Source organism: Phocoena phocoena, chromosome X, assembly GCF_963924675.1.
Source record: "Phocoena phocoena chromosome X, mPhoPho1.1, whole genome shotgun sequence".
NCBI lineage: Eukaryota > Metazoa > Chordata > Mammalia > Artiodactyla > Phocoenidae > Phocoena > Phocoena phocoena.
This window is the reverse complement of record NC_089240.1, coordinates 36,911,029-36,933,621: the sequence shown is the minus strand read 5'-3', so window position 1 is coordinate 36,933,621 and position 22,593 is coordinate 36,911,029. Positions and strand designations below refer to the sequence as shown.

The 22,593-nt window shown below is 40.1% G+C and overlaps 1 protein-coding gene and 1 pseudogene across 6 annotated transcripts in view; both read left to right on the top strand.

Moving 5' to 3' along the window:
* Positions 1-222: 222 nt before the first annotated feature.
* The window catches only part of CASK (calcium/calmodulin dependent serine protein kinase), a 386,140-nt gene continuing 363,769 nt past the window's right edge, over positions 223-22,593 (top strand). For 5 of the 6 annotated variants that reach the window (XM_065900915.1, XM_065900911.1, XM_065900914.1 and 2 more), the window contains exon 1: positions 379-437. In XM_065900915.1, coding sequence (XP_065756987.1) covers positions 379-437 — 59 coding nt within the window. Of the gene's footprint in view, positions 438-22,593 lie in introns of all 6 variants that reach the window. The other variant, XM_065900912.1, reaches the window with a different exon arrangement.
* Positions 3,847-3,941, top strand: LOC136143137 (U6 spliceosomal RNA; annotated as a pseudogene).

Below are 22,593 nucleotides of genomic sequence, written 5' to 3'. Positions count from 1 at the left end.
TCGACCGAGGGAGCGGTCGCGGCCTCGCGGCCCGCGCGGGCTGACGAGAGGAGAGCGAGGCGCCGCGCGGTCCCCGAGGATCCGCACGCCGGGCAGCGCGGCCCGAGCAGCGCGAGGAGCAGCGGGCGGGCGGGCGGCGCCGGGCCCGGGCCGCCCTCGCTCCAGCGCCCCGGCCCTGCCGCCCGCGCCGGGGCGGTCGCCCGCAGAGGAAGGCGCCGCAGTCTCCGGGCCTCGCCGCCCCGCTCGAGTGTCCTCGGCACCGAGGGCTCGCGGGTCCTGAGGGGAGCAGGCGAGCCAGGGGCCGGGCACTGAGCTCTTTGGCGCCCCCACCCCCGTTTTCGGAGCCCTCCACGCTGCGGCCACTGTCCCCTCCGGACCATGGCCGACGACGACGTGCTGTTCGAGGATGTGTACGAGCTGTGCGAGGTGATCGGCAAGTGAGTCTCCACGCGAGGGAGCGGGAGTGTGGGAAAATGCATTTCAGTGATGCCTGGGTCCTCCCGCACCCGCCCGGGGCCTGCCCCCTGCCCTGCCCCCCTCCTCCCTTGTCCTCCTCACCCGGGAGTATTTATAGACGTGTACCTGGACCCCCCGCGGGGTGGGTGTCTGGGGGCTCCTCGGCGATCCGTGGAGGCCGACGAGCCGAGGTTGGCCACCCCATGAGGCGTGGGGCCGGCTGAAATCTGCTGTCGGCATTTTATCTGACGGTTGCATAGGGACGTGGCAGAGCCAATTTTATAGTTGCTTCCTGGGAACAGTTGGGCTTATTGTTACCTTGCGTGTACCACAGACCATTAAAGAAAAGAGCAGCTTGCATTTCCTTTGCTTCCGTGGAGAGATAGAGAAAGAACGTCCAGGGTTTTAAATTGTGGGGTGTGTGTCTATTGTGCAGGGTATTAGATAGATGCCTTTGTGTTCACCCCATGCCCGGATTGGAGGGGGCCATTTAAGACGGGGTGCGTTCAGTTTCAGCAAATTTTTCACCTGGTGTAGACCAACGTGGAAAGAGTTGGGGGTTTCCGAATTTTTAATGCCTCGTTATGCAATGACTGTTAAATCAGTGTTCGAGGCTTCCCTCGACTGTTGTTGGGATGGTGCTTAGCGTGGTAGCGCCGTCTGCTTTGAGTCACCGGGCTGGTCCAGAATATAGAACTGACAGTCCAAATGCTCATCCTTTCATCTGTGTTGTATAATTACACTAGGGAAAAGCAGGGAATCAGATTAATCACAGTGCTGATTGAGAATTAAATCTGCAGTTCCTCATCTAATTGTCCATTCCTTAAATCTGTTTTGAATAGTTTCCTTTTCACTCTTGTCAAACAGTATTCCAAGTGCACAATCCTGCTAATTTGCTTGTGAGGGAAATGCTGGCGATCTGAAGTTGATTTCCTAGTTCAGCGTGTATTCTGTGGCTTTAGAAGTTGAGGAGATAAGATTTAAGAGAAATTTTTGCTTAGTTATTAAGGATTACTAGATAGCTACCATTGAAATATTTTGCCTCTTTTTGGAAGCGGTGCTTTATCGTCTATTTTAAGGTCCGCAGTTGGGAAATGATAGCAAGACCTTAGAGCAGTTGGCTCTATCTCTTTTAAGTTGTCTGCAGTACTGGATTTCAGTTTGTTTAAGTGCTGATAACTTTATTATTTTCCTTTCATGCTGGGGTATTACAGTGTCTCCTCACATGGTGAAATTGTGGGTAGAGCTTGCTACACACTTTCCTCAGACCCAGTTGATACAAGGAGGTGTTACTCCTTGCCCCTATTGTTACATGACCAGCCTGTCTACTGGAAGAAGGATATCCAAATGCGCCCTGGTAAAGTGGTTGTGGAAGTGCTCTAAAGCAGAGTGGTCCAAAAAATATATAATGTGAGCCGCATATGTAATTTTATATATGTAAAATTTCTAATAGCCACATTAAAAAGATTAAAAGCAAGTGGGTGCAATTAATTTTAATAAAATATTTTCTTTTACCCAATAGATCCAGACTATTATCACTTCAACATGTAGTCAGTATAGAAATCATTAGTGAGCTATTTTACATCCTTTCTTTCATACTTACTCTTCAAAATCCAATGTGTATTTTACACTAACCACACATCTCAATTCTGACACTAAGCTAAATTGTCATCGTAAATACTTGTTCTGTATTTAAGTTTAATAAAATTTGCGTTTGCAAAAGTAGAGTCACATACCCAAGTTGTTCCAAACATACCTAAAAGTTTTCTAGTAACTGAATCAAGTATCTCTTTCTAAATTAAAATTAAATAAAATGAAAAATTCAGTTCCTCATTTGGATTAGCCATATTTCAAGTGCTCAACAGCCATATGTGAATAGCACAGTTCTAGAGAGACAAATATGTCAAAAAAAATCTCCTTGGTTTCTTCATTCTTGGCACCCAGTGAAGGTAAATTAGATGTTTCCCCAAAGCCCCCAAATAATTATGTGTGTGTGTGTGCATGGGGGGAACGATGTTTGTTGTGTCTTAGTTATATTTGATTTAAATGAGGCAGCAGAGTCATAATCGGAAAATGTGAGATTAAAATGTTAATTCTGTTGTGATAACGGAAAATAGGCATCGTTGAATCAATGTTAGTAACTAGTTCTGATTCCTTGAGGTCTGAAAGAGTGATGATGTGACTCTTTGGATATTGAAAAGAAGTGGTCAGCGTCACATTAGCTCAGTCAGTATTCTGCTGACTTATAATTGATAGAATATTTTCAGGAAACGCCTCTGGTAGGACTAGATTCATCTCCTCTGTTGCTTCAGAGCTGCATAAGGATGGGGAGCAAGCTAATTTTGAGGTGATAGTTCCTCTATGGCTATCTTAACTACTGTGAACGTGAACTCTCATTCATATCCTACAAAATCTGACTTGGCCAGTGCCGCTTATAATATGTCATTCCGTGAAATAATGAATTCAAGGTAGCCTTTGTGGCAGAGAATGTAATGATAGTGTTCCTCACCCTGTGTAAAGGTTGAAGGTTTTCTCCGGTAAATTGTCTCAGCATATATTGATCTGGAAATTGAAATTCACTTGAGATTTTCTTACAGGGTCTCTGACAGCATGCATTTTAACTCAGAATTTGTCCAACTCTGGATTTAAACAGAAAGCCCTCACTTGTACTGAAAACCTGGTTGATTTCTATCCAGGTTCTCTGGCATTGTGATTTTTCTTTTATAACAAATTAGTATCACAAGTTGTTTTTGACCCCTAGGGCTTAACAGGTTTAAATTTTCACTGAAGTGCTTTAAAGCGGATTTCACCTTTTTACCATCAGTTGACCACACACTCACCTGCCTCACTACTTATCTACTCACTCATCCATTAACTTACAGGGAATCGGGTGCCTGATCCATTATGAATATTGGGAGGATGCCATATCTTTTTTTAAAAAATTTAAACTCTTTTCCCCTGTGCTTTTTATTTTTGAAAGTCTTACAAATGGTCCTTGAATGCCTATTGTTTCCATGACATTTTCCCATGTAACATCTTTGAAGAGACTGAGACAAATCTCCAATGCTGTCATTGTCCTAAAACTTCTTGTCTTAGCAAATGTAGCAATTACTGGAAAGGAAAGGTATTATGCAAATAGAGGTAATCAGCTAATTTTTATGGTCCTAAGCATTTACTGTATCTTTTGCAAATTGATGGTTTTATAGGCAAGTGCATAATCAGTAATATTACATGAAGCAAATTTTAGAATGATTCATCCAAATTAAAACACAGAAATGCCTACCTTCATGGTACAGCAGTTTCTGTGAAAGAGAGTAGCAAAATGCACACTTTCGCCTTTTGTAGGCTGAATATTTGCCTCAGTATTTAGTAACCTGTAACTTCTGACTTTCCTGCTTTGGTAGGACGTAAACTAAAATTGGAATGATGCAGCATGACCCCCGCTCAAGGATGACATGCAAGTTTGTGAGGCATGCTGTATTTGCTTACACCTCAAGAGCACTTATCATATTTAATTACAGTTACTTATTTATGGGTCTCTCTACCTAGCTAACAGGGAGCTTCTTGAGGGCAGGGAATATATCTTACACATCTTTCTCTTAACACAGTGCCTGCAATGTAACAGTTGCTCATTAGCTATGGAATGAATTGAGTAGTTTTAATAAAATCTCATTAAAAGGCAAAAAGCATGTTTATCAACCTCAGAGCAATTATTGTCCCAAAAGGCTGTATTAAAGTAGTGGTTCTCCACCTGGCTGCATATTAGAATCACCAGGGGAGCTTTTAAAAAGATCAATTCAAGGGCCTTGTGTCAGAGCAATGAAATCAGAATCTCTGGAAGTGGGTCCTGGTCATTGGTATTTTTTTTTTTAACGCTCTCGAAGTGATTCTCATGTGCAGCTATGATTGAGAGTCATTGGTTTAAAACTTAGGTTATGTATGTAATATTTTGGGACTGGCTTTTCAGAGGCTTACGGTTTTTAAAAACTAGAATAAATGTTTTGGGGGAAGTATTGAAGCCAAAAGACCAAGACGTGGATTTCTTTTTCCTCTACATTGTGTTCCTGAGTCTTATTGTATAAGAATTTTGTTTCAGCCTATGTTTGGCTTTGATTTTTTTGGGTCTTTTAAGATTCACATTGATTTATGACACTCATCTAATGCTAATATGGTGATTGTCTGATGACAATCAGAACAAGGATTGCTTCAATAACAGTTGATGATAGCTGTCTACTATAACGACTTAATTCAATATTAAGAAATCTATCAGTTTAGTATGGATTGTGTTTGGACATACACTCTATTAAAAGGGTATAGTTAAGTTGCTTATATACTTTAAATCTCATACTTGCAATTCCAGTAATGCTGTTTGCCAGAGAACTGAGTTAAATGCAGCCTTTATGTAAATACCAGATTAATAATATGTAAAATATATAATTTAGCATAGAGAAAAATTCAGCTTTGCTAATTTGTCCCAATTACTATGGCTTTCACATATATTGATTTGCCCAGTGATTTGGGTTTCTAGTACCACAGGGGGGAGTGTTACGTCATGTTGGAACACCTTCCCTGGGAATGTTAGCTAGACATGGTAGGTAAACGAGTTTTTTTTTTTTGCGGTACGCGGGCCTCTCACTGCTGTGGCCTCTCCCGTTGCGGAGCACAGGCTCCGGATGCGCAGGCCCAGCGGCCATGGCTCACGGGCCCAGCCGCTCCGCGGCACGTGGGATCTTCCTGGACTGGGGCACGAACCCGTGTCCCCTGCATCGGCAGGCGGACTCTCAACCACTGCGCCACCAGGGAAAGCCCCAGGTAAACGAGTTTTTAATGTTAGGAAAAGGTCAAGTGTGAGCCTGAAGGAACCAAGATTTTTCCAGAAATGAGTATATGTTCCACGAAAGAAGTGCTTGATCAGAGTGACAGTCATGTAACAAGGGAAAAGAAACACAGTCACCAGCTAAAGTGCTGGTGCCCCAGGAAGATCCAAGCTGTGGGGCAGGCCTTACTGGGAGGAGGTAAGCAGTGTTGATTCCTGATGATGGAGTTTGATTCCGGGACCACTTTGGAGGGAACTGAGCCACTCAGTTGCTTTTCTGCCTGTGCACAACCTTCTCAGAGTATCTTCACATACGCTTTTTACAGACTGCGTTAGGACTTGGAGTTCCTGAAGTGTGGTTTGCACATTGTCTTCATAATGCTTCCTGTGATTCCCTTATCTTCCATGACTGACGTGTTCTATGGCCTTGACACATGCAGTTCACCCCTTTCCATTTTCCCCTTGTATCTGCAACAGTTTCACCTGCCATATACTACATCTCTCTAATGTCCCTTGTGTTTCTGGATATTTCCTTTAAATTGAAAATTCTTTCAGCTATCTCCAGTTACAGCTCTACTCAATAAATTAAAGAAGCAAGTGTACCTCACTTTTTGAGATTGTCCTTGAATTATTGCATTTTTGTAAATGTTTTCACATTTTAAATGTGGCAGAAGCAGTTTAAAGGAACTTTGACATAGATTGTCCACAAGTAAAAAAAATTTTTTTATAACTTAACATGCCTACTTCGTAAGGGGAGTTGCCATTTATGCCTTCTAATATTAGGCATTTTACATATGTTATCTCCTTTCATTGTTCCCATTTTACAGAAAACACTGAGATTCAGAGGGGGGGTGAGTAACTTGCCCAAGATCACATGGGAATCCTACCAGTTCTAAAGTCCATTCATTTCATGCTGCATTCTGCTGTTGATTCCAGTTGTGAAAATGCTGCAGTGAGTTTCCTTAAAATAAGGCATATGTCTTCATTTTCAGAGTTTATTTACTGCAAAATTTTTTTTCTTGGCCGTGCCACACGGCTTGTGGGATCTTAGTTTCCTGACCAGCAATTGAACTCGGGCACGCTGCAGTGGAAGCGTGGAGTGCTAACCACTGGACTGCTGGGGAATTCCCTATTTACTGCAAATTTTAATTGTTCGACTTTCTGGTTAAATTTCTTACCTCTTCAGTAGAGGTTCCATACTACGGTTCATTGTCTCATCTATTGTGTTCTTTTTGTCTTTCTCTCTAATGAAATACCAGTGTTTGCCACCAAACTGATAAGTTTATGCATGGAAATGTAGAATCTTGACCATCCATCCAAAATATAATTTGTTTTGGAACGTTCTCCACCCCTTTTACTCTCCAGCCTTTTCCTTCCAATTCCCCTGCCCCAACAGACAGAAGAGTTGATTGATTACTCCTAACTTGCCAAACCAGAAGTAATGAGGTTTCAGAGATAGGTGTTTGTTGGGAGTGGGGTGGAGTTGTTTCCACAGGGTAGTTATTCCTATATCCTGTGATAAAAATACTGAAATTGTTTTCTCTGACTCTGAAAACTGTGTCCTGAACCACAGCTGCTGAGTGGTGAGCATCTCAGCTGTCTGCCAACACTGCACACCTAAGTAATCAAGTGACTAAGTTACTGCTGCAGAGCAGGTACCTAACTGCAGCCACAAGCTGATGGGGTGTACAGCTCTCACATTTTTGGTTTTATTTTTTAGTTGCATCTGAGAATGCAGATTCTAAACCATCAAATATGGCATTGGATTTATACTGCAGGGTTCAAGGTGCTAAAGGACCTGCTCTCCTTTCTCTCTCAGAGTCACCCATTTATCTTGGTATCCCATCTTTCAACTGAGTAAAATGTAATTACCCTGATGGCCAGTTCCTTGGTATCTGTGAGGGGATTGGTTTTAGGATCCCTCTCCCCCCCACACACTAATACCAAAATTCGTGGATGCTCAAGTCCCTTATATATAATGGCATAGTATTTGCATGTAACTAATGCACATCCTCTCTTATACTTTAAGTCATCTCTGGATTACTTATAATACCTAATACAGTGTAAATTCTATTTAAGTAGATGCTGAGAGGCAAATTCAAGTTTTGCTTTTTGGAACTTTCTGGAATTTTTTTTCGAATATTTTCAATCCACGGTTGGTTGAATATGCGAATACAGAACCCGGTGGAGGGCCGACTGTGTTATGCTATGATTGGTTATAGAGCCCAAGTCAGCGTAGGAGAGTCTCTCTTTGACTTTCTATACTGGAAAGATTTCGCTTCTGAAGCTAGTTTTGACTTAAAGTTCATATATGTTTCCAATTTTGAGATTTAATAATATTCCATTACTTTTTTTTTTTTTTTTGCGGTATGCGGGCCTCTCACTGTTGTGGCCTCTCCTGTTGCGGAGCACAGGCTCCGGACGCACAGGCTCAGTGGCCATGGCTCACGGGCCCAGCCGCTCCGTGGCATGTGGGATCTTCCCAGACCGGGGCACGAACCCGTGTCCCCTGCATCGGCAGGCGGACCCTCAACCACTGCGCCACCAGGGAAGCCCCCATTACTTTTTAAAATTAATTAACTAGTTTTTATAAAATTATAAAATGAATTTTAAAATATAGATGATGCAAAGGTAAATAGTGAATCTCTCTCCTTTCTCCCACCATCCGTAGCTCTGTTCTCCAGAGGTAACCATTGTCCAGTTTTTGTACAACCTTTCTGGGAGTTTTTTGTTAAAAAAACTGAAATATTCATTTTACATTGAAAATAGTGTATCTGATGGCCTTTCCATATCCATCTATATATCTGTCTAACTCTGTCTCCCCTTAGCCTGCTGCCCAGTATTCCATGATATGGATTGGTACTTTGTCTTTGAATTGAGTGCAGACCATTTCTAAGTGATCATTGCTGGAAATATGCGGGTGGAGTTTGGGGGAGAGGTCTGGAATGATAGTGAATATTTGGGAATCAACTGTGTGGAAGTTAAACTATGAATGAGTGAGTTCTTGGGGGTTGATGGAGCTCGGTGGTGGGGAGGTGTTGTGGTTTGGAGTATAACTCACAGAGTTAGAAGAATCGGGATAGCTGGACATCACAGAAGTCTCGAGGTTGGGCAGATCAATAATGTAAAATGCCAGCACACTGATTGAGGACCAAGAAAAGGCTTATCTATAACAGGCAATTTAAAACATCTATCAAAATGAATATAATGTTTAATATTCCATCATGGTGTGACTAAAAAGTGAGATTCTCGCTTCATTTCTGTGGATGTTGGTAATATCATACTGTCTCTCCATGAGTCTATCTCAACACCAACATATTTAGGGTTAAAAAAAAAGGAGTACATTTTTTTTCACTAGAATTGTGTTTTGCAGATTCTGATGGCTGGCTTTTAGGGAAAACCATTTGGCTTTCCTAAAATTAGGTCTTTTTGATTCCCAAGCTTGGTGCATAACTTTCAATTAAATGGATACCTTTAATGAAATGACAGTAAATTTTAGATACTTTTAAGTTCTTGATATTTGTCAAGCCATTGTTCTTTTATTAAATCCTTCACCTATAGGGAACTGAATTCTTCCTTGCCTCAAGGTTTCTGGTCCCAGTTGGATAATTGTAGAACTCTCCTCCCCTTTCACATCCCTCTTCCCTCCATCACCGCCCCCCACAGCTAAATTTGTTCATTGGCTTTTTTTAGTTGTCCACATCCACTCACAATAAGAAACAATTATTTTGGTGCACTTAAGCCAGTTTCTTTGTATCTAAGTGCATATTATTTCATTTCAACTTCTTGTATTCTGTTACACATTCTCTTTTTTATTTCTTTTGATATAGGTTATTTAACTTTGTTATCTTTGTTTTGAATATTTGAATCATTTACAGTTAGGAATGATGATTGTGTTCTCTCTCTCTCTCTCTCTCTCTCTCTCTCTCTCTGTAGTTTAATATCCAAAATATACTATGTTGAATCTGTATTCAGCTTGGTACCTACTTTCCTCCAAACATATGGATCCACAGTGCTTTGTAGCTTGTAAGGCAGCCCCCTAAGATCTGATCTGGTAACCTTTGGGTACATTGTCACCATTTTCTCCTTATTTATAGAAGGAATGAAGATGGCTGCTTCATGAGCCATTTGCATGGATTAGTGATTGTGAAGTGCAGCATAAGTATTTTTTATTTCTAGAATGTCTCTGAGATACTCAAATTACTTTTGGCAGCTATGTAGATAAGTTTCAACAATTTCCAAATGTGCACTTTCTCAGTGCTAAACACAGGCTCTATTACATAAATAATATGGTGAAATGAACATTCTTTTCTACCATGTGTGTAAAACTGTTAGTGGTGCTAATTAACATTCATTCATTTTTTTCATTTATGCATTCATTTCTAGCTGTGTGGGCCTGGGCAAGTTAGTTAACCTCTCTGAGCCTCAGTTTCTTTATATGTAAAATGGTTGTGATAGCATATACCTTGCAGGGGTGTTGTGTGGATTGAATAACATGGTATATGTAAAATGTCTAAAGGTTGTTATTTAAATTGCCATTATCATTATTATTCACCAAATACCCTAAGCTCTCTGGCTTCAAGGACCTCTCGGTCCACGAGAGAATTTGACAAACAGTTAAAACCTAATCTAACTAGACTTAAGTCCTGTTAAGGTCAGGGTCGCATCTGACTTGTTCATCTAGTATCCTCAGCATAACTTGGCAACTGACACATAGTAAGTACTCAGTCAGGAGTTGAAGGAGAGTGTGTTAAGTGAGCAATCCAGAGACTGTGACCACCTAGTAGGAGAAGGAAATTGGGGAAATCTTTACAAAGGAGGTGGGGCTTGAATGATCTCAAGTTTCCTAGGTAACTTATTTAATCTTTTTAGGCCTGTCTCATTTAGAAAAGGGAGTAGAGGAATACAGGTAGGGAAAATAAAAGAAATCTTAAAGTTTTTGAAAATGTTCACCCTATTTTATTTTTTAAATTAATAATCCTTATTCTTTAGAGCAGTTTTAGGTTCACAGCTCCTATTTTAGTTTTAGTGACACAGGTAACATAAAAAATTCAAACAATAAGTATAAAGCTAAAGTTTTCAGGGACAACTTTAGGAATTTGTTGTTGTTCTCAGATCCTGTGGTTTGAGTGCTCATTATGTGATGGACATGGTGTTAAATTCTTTATATTTTTCTAATTTAACTTTGGCCACAGACCTTCCTTTTGAGGCAGTCACCTCCCTCCCCATTTTACAGATGAGGAAAGTGAGGAATAAAGAGATTAGTAACTTGCCCTGGGCAAAGTGGCAATAATAGTGACAATGTGGGGATTTGCACCTGAGTATACGTGGTCTAAGTGCCTGCTCTTCAGTACTGTTACACTGCTTGTCATTTATATAAGCAGAGACTGGTTGTCTTTTAAGAGGTCTTCCTACATATAACACTCTAATATTCTGATTTTAGGTGTTTCAGCAGATTAGTAGAACGCCTTGTTTTGGGTAACACCTTTTTGAGATATAATTCACATACCGTACAGTTCACCCATTTAAAGTGTACAATTCAGTGGTTTTTAGTATAGTCACAGGGTTGTGCATGGTGACCATAGTAAATTTTTGAACATTCTCATTACCCCCGAAAGAAACCCTGTATATTTTAACTCTTACTCCCCATCCTTCCCTACCCCAGGTAATGACTAATCTATTTTCTGTCTCCGCAGATGTACCTATTCTGGACATTTCATGCAAATGGAATCATACAACATGTCTTTTGTGACTGGCTTCTTTTTCTAAGCATAATATTTTCAAGGTTCATCCAGGTTGTAGATGTATCAGCACTTCATTCCTTTTTTAAGGCCCAATAATATCCTGTTGTGTGGCTAGACCACATTTGTTGATCCATTTGTCAATTGATGGGCCATTTGGGTGGTTTACATCTTTTGGCTATTATAATTAATCCTGCTATGGGCATTCACGTACAAGTTTTGTTTTTATTTCTCTTGGGTTTATACTTAGGAGTGGAATTGCTGGGTCAAATGGTAACTCGCTTTGACTTTTTGAGGAATGCCAAACTGTTTTCCAAAGTGTCTGTACCATTTTACATTCCCACCAGCAGTCTGTGAGGGTTAGAATGCTTTTTAAAAAAAATTAATTTATTTATTTGTTTTTATTTTTGGCTGTATTGGGTCTTCGTTGCTGCACGCGGGCTTTCTCCAGTTGTGGCGAGTGGGGGCTACTCTTTGTTGTGGTGCGCAGGCTTCCCATTGAGCTGGCTTCTCTTGTTGCGGAGCATGGGCTCTAGGTGCGAGGGCTTCAGTAGTTGTGGCTCGTGGGCTCTAGAGTGCAGGCTCAGCAGTTGTGGTGCACGGGCCTAGCTGCTCTGCAGCACATGGGATCCTCCCGGACCAGGGCTCGAACCCGTGTCCCCTACATTGGCAGGTGGATTCTTAACTACTGCACCACCAGGGAAGCCCAGTTAGATGCTTTTTAATCAGGGGAGTACTGTCACAGCTTGCCTACAGAGTCTGTTCTACACACTGTGACATAAAGCAAATTTTATGGGTTGTTGGTCAACCTTTTATCTCACGGACATATTTATACTGATTTTCAACAATTTTAGATGTTGTAGAACAAGGGTTGGCAAACTATCTGTAAACTACCAGATAGTAAATGCTTTAGGCTTGACGAGCTGCAAGTCTGTCACAGCTACTCTGCCGTTGTAGTGTGAAGACAACCATGTGAAAACAAATGTGTGGCTGTGTTCCAATAAAACTTTATTTACAAAAATAAGTGGTGGGCTAGATTTGGCCCTTGGCCTGTAGTTTGCTGATCCTGTTGTAGATTAAAAATGAAACTGGAGCTGACTGTCCCGTTCCCATTCTTTTTTTTTTTTTTTTTTGTGGTATGCGGACCTCTCACTGTTGTGGCCTCTCCCGTTGCGGAGCACAGGCTCAGCGGCCATGGCTCACGGGCCTAGCCGCTCCGCAGCATGTGGGATCTTCCCGGACCGGGGCACGAACCCGTGTCCCCTGCATCGGCAGGCGGACTCTCAACCACTGCGCCACCAGGGAAGCCCCAGTTCCCATTCTTGTTTACCCTCAAGGTTGGGTTGTTCTTTCAGTGGTCTCAGTAGCCCCATAGTAGGTAGATTGTTTCTACCAAAATATAAAGATATTAAGACTGGTCCATCGAACTGTTTTCACTGTTAAATGGGGAAGTACTGTACATTTAGGGTTTTTTGTTTGTTTTGTTTGTTTTTACTGCTTTTGGATTCTCTTTTTGATCCTTGGTTAAAGGGGAAGAAACCCATTAAAATTCTTCTAAGATTGTCTGACTGGAGGCAGTATATAAATGTGGAGTGCCTGAAAAAAACTGTTTCCTTCATTCTTGCTTATTGCCTGTAGAATGAATGAAAGCAGAGTTGAGAACATACTAGAAATTGTCAGAAATGGAAGATTTTTTAAAATATTAGCTTTAATAAAGTTAGGGGAAACATTAGCTAAATCTCCATCCCTAATTGGAAAGTTGTGATGTGCCATCCATGTAGATTTTATGACTTCACCAAGAGCCCTTGCTAGAGTCATTATTTGGGATTAGGGTGTGTAGTGTAAATAAAACTTCAAATTCTATTTTGTATCTGAAATTCATTTCACTCGATACATTTTGTGGTAGTAAACGTACACTATTTAGAGTGCTTTGTGGCTTAAAAAAACTGTCATTGCCTCTTATGTACATAGGAAAGATAGCATTCTTTGAGCTTATAGATTTACATAATTTGTTTGCAAGACTGTTCTAATTTTGCAGTGTTAAGAAAAGCTCCAAAGATTATGTTAAAAGAGGGAATTTTGTATCAGCTTTTGTCTTTGCATTTGGATATATGAAAGGTGAATTAACTGTTCATAATGTGAAATTTCAAAACTGAGACAAGGAGAATCCCAGAATATATATTTAGGAAACAGCCATATATAGGATTTATGGATATTATAGTGTTCTTTTATGTAACTTCCCAAAATTTTATTAAGGCAGCAGTGTCCACCTCTTAAACACAAGCAAAATGAGGTGGAAAGATTCTAAAGTTGTAGTCTCCGATACGATTGGGCACTGAATCTAAATTACCTACATTTACAGAACAGCATTTCATCTACTAGATCATGTTACATTGTCAAGTGGAAGAATGATCATGTTGGAATCTATTTAGACCACTTACTTTGATGAAAATACTTCTTAGGTTGGCTTCAGAGGACAGTAAAAGGCATCTCTTCCTATGATAATCTGTGGACAGTATTACTTATATTATGTTATTTAGGTTAGAAGTTTTTGCTGAATTCCATCTGAGCCATTAGTTCAGAAGCAGAATGGTGAGCTTTTATTTATGTAGAATCTTTACTGGTCTTCTTAGGTTTAATATTGTCTTAACTGGATTTTTGTCCCAGCAGTAATATCTGGCATTGAATTTGAGATTATCTTTAATAATTTTTTCTTTAGTCACTTGTAAAATAGATACTTGTAAAACAAATAAGAAGGCGTTTTCACTAAGGACTTTCTTTAATTATATTTCGTGTAAATTAAAAAAAATTGTTACGGGAGTATTCAGATCACAGGTTAAAGTGAGAATGTAATTATCTCACATTATAATCAACATATGTAATACTTTTAAAACCATGCTAATAAGAATGGAGAAAACGTCTACTGACCATACGTATTGTAGATTATATTTCTTTCCTTTTTTTCTTTCTTTTTTAAAAACATTTCCCTCTTAAAATGGATGTAAAAATGATTTGTGTAAATATCTGTTTAAATGAATACATTATCACTGTTGCAGAAAGAGCTTGGGAATCTGGAGAGGGAGATTCTAGGCTTGCTGCTCTACTTTTTGGATTATCTCCATTAATAGTATTTCTCCCATTGCTGAGTGTTTCTGTTGTACTGCTGGGAAGGGATCACTACACTTCCATAATCTGTGACCCACTTGCCCTAAAGGTAGAGCGTGCTTTAAATTGCCATCTGATTAAGGTTCAGACTTCTTGGTTAGACTTGCCTGGATGGCTTCATCATTAGCCCCATGAATGTGAATATGGCTTGAAGATCTTATTAGAATGATATTTTTCCCCTTGAAGACACATTCATAGACATAGTCCTGGAAAGACATGTACAAGTTGGATTTGTTTAGTGCAGTTTAAAACTTACTAGGAAGAATAGTATTTTAAGGAAAAAATTTTAATTGTGACAAATCAGCATTTGGTTTGTTTTCTCAGTTTCTTCATCTTGTAAAAGAAGGTTAGTAAAGGCTATATTATCTACCTCATTTGATCCTTATGAACATAAAATGACACAATTCTTCAAAAGTCTTAAACTACCTTACATGTATTATTTTGAAATGAGGCACTTCTAATTAGAAATGGGCTTTGTCAAATATTTTTTGATTTTGCAAGAGTCATTTACCATTGTCTTTAAAACTGATTTTATTTTCTTGTTTGATTTCTAGAGCTTAATACTTCTCAAATCTTTATAGGACTTAGAACGTGTTGGGTGAAAAATGTTGAATAAAGAGATTTGAGGAAGAATTGTGTGTATTTTACCGATGGGGTAATGTTTACACTGAAGTCAAAGTGAAGAAAAAAATCCTGACTAGTGTGTTTCCCGTTGCTTTTCTTTAAATTACTTAATTTTATTTGAGCTTTGAAGTTTGGAACTTACTACAAGTGACAAATTTTTGTGGCCAATCTGGTGTGAACTTCAGCAGCTACTTAAAATGTTGAACTCCTGTTTAGTAGTGAGGTCCACAGCAGTGGTTCTCAAAGTGTGGTCCTCACCCTGAGCAGCAAAAGCAGTATCAGGGGCTTCCCTGGTGGCGCAGTGGTTGAGAGTCCGCCTGCCGATGCAGGGGACACGGGTTCGTGCCCCGGTCCGGGAGGATCCCACATGCCGCGGAGCGGCTGGGCCCGTGAGCCATGGCCGCTGGGCTTGTGCGTCCGGAGCCTGTGCTCCACAACCGGAGAGGCCACAACAGTGAGAGGCCCGCGCACAGCAAAAAAAAAAAAAAAAAAAGCAGTATCATGTGGGAATTTGTTAGAAGTGCAGATTCTCGGGCCCCAGCCTATAGATCAGAAGCTCTGGGGGTGGGGCCCAGCAATCTCCATTTTAACAGTTCTCCAAGGGATTCTGAGGCCCACTAAAGTTAGAGAACCATTGATTTAGAACTCTAGATCAGAGCTCAATAAACTATGGCCCATGGGCCAAATCGGCCCACTGTCTGCTTTTGTAAATAAAATTTTTCTGGAATACAGTCACACTCATTCATTTAAATAATGTCTGTGGCTGCTTTCACACTACAAGGGCAGAGTTGAGTAGTTGTAGCAGAGACCATATGGTCTGCAAAGCCTAAAATATTTACTTTCTGGCCTTTAACACAAAAAGTTTGCTGATCCCTGCCCAAGTTGAAGCCTTAGTCGTACTGTTTTCTTGCCCATAACACTGAACTACAAATATCTGAAATCAATAGGCAAACAGCTATTTTTTTTGCCTTTACACCTGACCCTATTATTTCTATAAACCCATTGCTCTCTGATATCAAATTATTACTCAGTGACTAGAGACTTGTGAATGAAAATAATATACTACTGTGCCCTTTCCTTCTATGTTTGGTATTAGTGGTAGCCTGTTTAACAATTCTGTGACATTTCCTCACTGATTTTGCACTGGTATGTCCTTGGTTTTGCTGTACTCTAGTGTAACCTAACTTAATTATCTACTATAGTCTTCATTTCTCCCAATTCTTGCTGCCTTTTTACTTCCCCAAGAGAAAACCCACTTTGTGAATGCTAAGTTTAGGTATTCATGGGAGCTGTTTGGTATACTCTAAGCCACTGAAATAGCACCATCGCATCTGGAAAATTTTTATCCTTGGCCTGGAGTGCTTTAGTCACTTGTACCTCACAAGGATGTTTATGAGCACATAGATAATGAATGTTGTGGGTAATCTTAGGATGTTTACTGGGTGAGTTTTCATTAGTCTTCCCATAACCAATGATGGCTATTTCTATCCTTAGTTGGACTATCATAATGCACCCTCAGTATTCTTTTGTACTTACTCTCAGGCTTTAAGGTAATTGGTGGTCAGTGTCATATAAAATACAAGAACTGAATCTCAGTGTTGTTCTTACTGATGCACTTGGAATCTTTCTCACTACCCACACCACTGAAGGAAGTGAAAAAAAGGGGGAGGGGCCTTCTCCCAGTCTCCATTAGTTCTTTTAGTAAGATCAGGCAAAAGTATTGATTTTGCAGCTGTGACTCCCTGGTTGTACGTGATTGATGTTTTAAGTCAGGAAACATGAGTTGGCTGAATGATTCTGAGCTGTATTATTGGTGAGTTTCTTGGGTCCGTGATTTCTTTCAGTCAACTTGGGTTGACTACTTTGGTAGGGGATGCTGGGTAAGACATAGGAAATAGTGAGCTTGAGACTGGAAATGATTGAGTTAGACCTTTCATTTAGGCTTTCCCATTCAAGTTAATTCATATCTTTTGCCCTGCTTTACTCATCGCAGAGGCAAGGTACAAGGAGAGAGGGTCAGGCACGGCCAGCCCTCAGAGTGTGGCTACTTAGGTCTATTGTCAAAAGCAACCCATGTACAGGAGAACTTGAGCTTTACTGTTTTGTACAATGTAGTGTGGAAATGCAGTGTTTTAAAACCTAAATTGTTATTTATAGTGATGAATAAAATGTGAACTCTTTAAACGGGAGCAGTGTTCTGCAGCCTTATTGTCCCAGTCAGCACAATAGCCACCCACACGAATCATCTGAACAACCTCATCATTTCTGTTTTATCTACCTGAAATAGGGGTCAGGGGTGGGTGGTGATGAAAGCTTGGGAAATCACGCCACACTTTAGGCAAGAGAAGTGCTCTGGTGACTCTGGCTGTGTTGTTCTCCCTTGGTGTGCATAAGAGTCTCGGACAGCCCTGAGGAGCTGAAGGTAAGCTTTAATAATTCCTTTTGTTCCTTGGCAGCTGGCCGTGCTTGGGAGCTGGGTGCTAGAAGCAACTGCCGTAGTTCTGCCAAATGTGTGGATTTTAAGCCATTTTAAAGGCTATAATGTTCAGACTCAGAATTTCTTAGTAGGCAGAGAGTGTCATTTAAGGGTACTTATGCTGCAGGAATAAGGTTCATTATGAAATAGACACTGCAACAAGGCCTCCATGTGACATAAACTTATGGAAGCTTGTATACTTTTAAAACCATATATTTCTTTAATATATCTTTTAAGCTTCATTAGGTCAGGATTCACGGCTGTCATAGCCAGTGCTGTATCTCTACACCTAGGACAGCATCTGGCACATAGTCAATGTTCATTATATAGTTGTTGAACCAATTCAAAGAAGGGGAGGACATAGCCGAACACATTAGAAAAGATAAAATCTGACCCATTAATGCACGAAGTCAGGAGTTCAGATTTTCATTTAGTGCTAATATTTTGCTGCTTCAAAAACCATCTAATTCTCATAATGTCCCTTTGGGATAGGTTAGCAGATATAGAATTGTACAGTATATGCTGAACATAATGATGGAATCCTGAATAACACTTAGCTTCCCTATTGAGAGCTGTCAGATCGTTGTTATAATTAAACTAGATGAAGAAAAGACATTTCTAAGGTTGAAATGGAATGGAGAATTTTATGGTGAGTAAAATTACTAATACTTCCTTACCTGATCTGTCTAAAACTGCTTCCTCATTTGTAAAATGGATACAGTAGAATCTACCTGATAGGATTGTTTTAACGACTAAATGAGACAGTGGGTATAAAGCACAGTTCCTGGCACCTTGCAAGTGCTCAGTAAATATGAGTTGCTTTCATCATCAACAGTAAGTTTTGAGAGCCAGGCTCTGTGCCAAGTACGTCCTCCTTCCAGGTATTGCACCAATTTCCCTTTCCTCCCTCCTTGCTGCCTCACTCCTAGTTCCATCTGGGGCATCCAGATTGAGGTATGAAGCTGGGATTGACCTTCAGTCACCTAGGCAGTCCCACCTGACCTTGAGCAAAGGTAAGGGACCAGATGCTAAATTCTGCCATCTGCCTAATACTCTAGCCACTGGCCAGATGTGGCTATTTAAAGTTAAATAAAATTTAAAATTCATTGATTAGACATTTCTCCAAAGAAGATTTACAAATGGCCCATAAACATGAAAAGGTGCTCAACATCGTTAGTCATTAGGGAAGTGCAAAACAAAACCACAGTGAGACTTAACACAATAAGACTTGACTTAATGAGACTTAACTTAAACCACAGTGAGACTAAACATGCACTAGGATGGCTAGAATCAGAAAGACAGACAATAACATGTTGGTGAGGATGTGGAGAAATTGGATCTCTCATACATTGCTGATGGAAATGTAAAATGGTGCAGCCACTGTGGAAAACACTCTTGCAGTTCCTCAGAAAGTTAAATATAGGTTCTACAACCCAGAATTCCACTCTTAGATATATACCAAGGAAAATTGAAAACATACATTCACACAAAAACTTGTACATCAATGTCCATAGCAGCATTATTCATAATAGCCAAAAGGTGGAAACAACCCAGATGTTCATTGACTGATGAATGGATAAATGTGGTAGTTGTACACAGTGGAATATTATTCAGCCATAAAAGAAATAAGAAATGAGCTGCTGATATGTGCTACCATAAGGATGAACCTTGAAAACATTATGCTAAGTGAAAGAAGCCAGACGGAAAAGACCACATATTGTATGATTACATTTATATGAAATGTCCAGAATGGGCAAATCTGTGGAGACAGAAACTGGATTAGTGGTTGCCAGGGGCTGAGGGGGAGGGAGAGGATGGGGAGTGACTGCTAATGGGTGTGGAGTTTCTTTCTGAGATTATTAAAATGTTCTGTAATTAGATAGTGCTTACTGATCAAGACACATCTTTGTGAATATACTAAAAACTGAATTGTATGCTTTAAAAGGGTGAACTTCATGATATGTGAATCATATCTTCCTCATCTTGTCTGTTTTTTACTGAGTTTCTTTTCCCATTTCTTAGTCTTGGTATCTTTCATGTTAGAGGTATCCCTCAAGCTAGTAGAGGAGGTTGTTTCTGTTATGGAATAGTTGATTGGAAACTCAGTGTACATGAGTGGGGCTTGTTGACTGATGGGCTTCCCTGTGGTATGACTGGGGGAAACCTGGGTATTTATGAGGAACTAACTGAAGTTTTTTTTTCCTTAAGCCAGTCAGTTTTTCTACTTAGGACTCCTTGAATCTCTTGTGGGAGGGGATTTGGGTGTAATAAGCTCGAATCTAGTATTCAGAAGCCCAGTCTGGAAAGGGCTGGATCTTTCACCATTGGCTTGCAGATTTTTACTTCTTGTTTTCAGTAAAGCATCCCATTTCTGTTCTCAGTTATGGCCGGTGTTCCTGAGTTTGGGGACTCTGGTTCAGCCTCTCCAGAAAATCTTCTGTTGTGTGGAGAAAAGGCAGTTGCCTGATGCTCTGGTTGAGGTGAAAGAATCTGAGAATCTTACTGCTCTTTTAAAGGATTCCCTCCCTCCCTTTTTTTGAAAAATTAAATTCCTCTTTCCTTCAGATGTCCATGGAAGCGTCAATTCTTGAACTTTTACCTTCTGCTTTTCTAAGGCCCTCAGGAATGGACTAGCGTATTACTTGCTTCAGTTTAGATGGCCCCACTGGAGGTACTTGGTAGAAAGAAGAAAGATACAACCAAGTCAGTTATCTCTTTTTCAAAGGCTTTTCATCTAAAATTTTGTGGACCTCTCTCTTTTACTGTCAGATTCTCTCCCAATTTCTCGACCTTGTTGGTTTATATCTTTCCTAATTCTTCACTCTCATGGCTTCTGAAGGGAGGTAGACAGATGCTTATATTCAGTTAGCCATGTTTAATCAAAAGCCACTCTGTCCCTTGAAACCCTCTTTTTCTTAGATTTCTAATTACTTCTTGGACACCTGGTTCCATGATTAGAATATGAGCTTCTCAAAGGCAGGAACCAGAGACTTTATATCTCTAGCACTTATATAATGTCTGGAGTATAGTAGGGTTATTAGATGCCTGGACTTTGAATGTGTGCCCCAGTCCACGCCTTCAAAGTTCAGGCAGTGTACCAGTTTGCCTTGGCTTTTACTTTCTTCTTGTACAGAAATTCAAACTAAACAGTGAAATCCTTCTGGTAGATAAGCTGGGAAGCTCTCCTCTTTCCTTGATCCTTGCTTATTCCTTGTCCACAGTGCATCTAGTGCAAGGCCTCACATGCATCCAACCTTCCAGAACCCCAAGAATATGTCAGAGCTTTAAGCCCCATATGGTTGTCTCATTCTCCAGAGCTCCGTTTTACGTATTTGGTTGAGGTCTCATTTGCCCCAACCAGTATTCTAGGCTTAGGCAGCTGTGATGTTTGTTTGCTAATGATCCCTATTGTTTTCGACAATGCTGCAGGCTTGGGACTTTCCGTTGGAGCTCCAAATCAGGTCAGCTCCCTTAATGGCAGTGTCAGTGTCCCCAGAGCTACAATGCCACAGGTTGTAGTGGGGGTAATGGAAGCAGCCCCAAGTTAAAATGCCACAGACCCCGCTTGTACCTAGCATTGCTAGTACCTGCCATCAGAAGTCCTGCTCCCCTTCTTAGATTTTCAATATATTTTTATACCCATTTATAATTTGATAGCTTTTCCTTTAGTATAAGTACTTCTTCATGTCCTTGATAATTCATTATAAATAATTTCTGATGGCTGTGTATCATCTCATCATTTGGATGTCTCGTATTTACTTGATAATTCCCCTGTTGTTGGACTTGAGATAATTACTTGTTTAATTTGTTTCTGTTTGCCAAGAGGCTCTAAACTCAAAGAGGGCTGGGACTGTTTTTTTTTCCAGTTCATCTTTAGTGCCTGACACAGTAATTTTTGTTGAAAGGTTTTTTCTCAAATTTTAAAATATTATAATAAATAACACTTTGAAGAGTATCTTATTGCCAAAGCTTTATTCAGATTTCTGATTATTTTCTGAGAATGGCATGTAGAAATATAATTGCCTGGTCAAAGGATAGAGACATTTTTTAAGCCTCTTGACATAGGTTGCCTGATTGATTTCTGGAAGGGTTCTACCAGAATGTCTTCTTTTAGCAGCAAATGGTATCCCTAACTGTTGCATTGTGCATTTGGCAACATTGAACATGCTAATTGCTTAAGTTTTATTGACCTGATGGGCAAAAATGTTATCTCATTGAACTATTTTGTCTTTTTGATAACCAATGAAAGCATTCATTTTCCTCATGTTTAATTTTTTGTATTCCTTCTATAAATTGGCCATTTGGGTTTTCCCCCCATTTTCCTATTAGTTGCCTAGTGTTCTTGCTAATTTATCTAAACTTTATATATCAAACATATTAACCTATATCATTTTCTTTCCTTTTTTTAACATCTTTATTGGCGTATAATTGCTTTACAATGGTGTGTTAGTTTCTGCTTTATAACAAAGTGAATCAGCTATACATATACATATATCCCCATATCTCCTCCCTCTTGCATCTCCCTTCCACCCTCCCTATCCCACCCCTCTAGGTGGTCACAAAGCACCGAGCTGATCTCCCTGTGCTACGTGGCTGCTTCCCACTAGCTATCAGCTATCTGTTTTACATTTGATAGTGTATATATGTCCATTGTCTCTCAAATATTTTTCAAGTTTAGTTTTTCATTCTGTTTCTGATGAGTTTGGGTGTGTGGAAACTGACAGTCATACACAAGAAGCCTCTTTATTTGGTGTGATTAGATCTCATAGCTGGTCTGCTTAATAGGAAGGGGTATCCTAAAAAAGTTTATGTGTCTTCAACATTAAAGCTTCAGAATATACATTAAGCAGCTAATTCTTTTATCTTGGGCTGCTTTTCTTTGGATATGAGTCTGATTAAAAATCTGCTATATATTTCTTTTTTACATCTCATCCAAAATTCATCATCAGTGATTTCTAGTTTTAGATTCTTTAAAGTGGAGTGATGCCTTAATGAGCTGTAATCGATGCAGAATCCTTTCAGGTATTTTACAGATCCCCCCCCACAGTCTTGCAGGTTTGTCACCCACATTTAATTCAGCATCACCTTTATCTGGTCTTTATAGCCTGTTCCTCTCTTTTTGCACTCACCTCCAATGGATGTGACATATAATTAAGAATTATAGTAACAGGTACACAACTAGCATAAAGAGGAACACATAAATAACTCTTGGTAAGTAGGCAACTTAATTTGTAGAGCTCATAGGCAGGTGTACCACACAGTAGCCTGTTGGCCTTGAGCAATCACCGTGCTGTGGGCATTCATTAGGTTTCTAC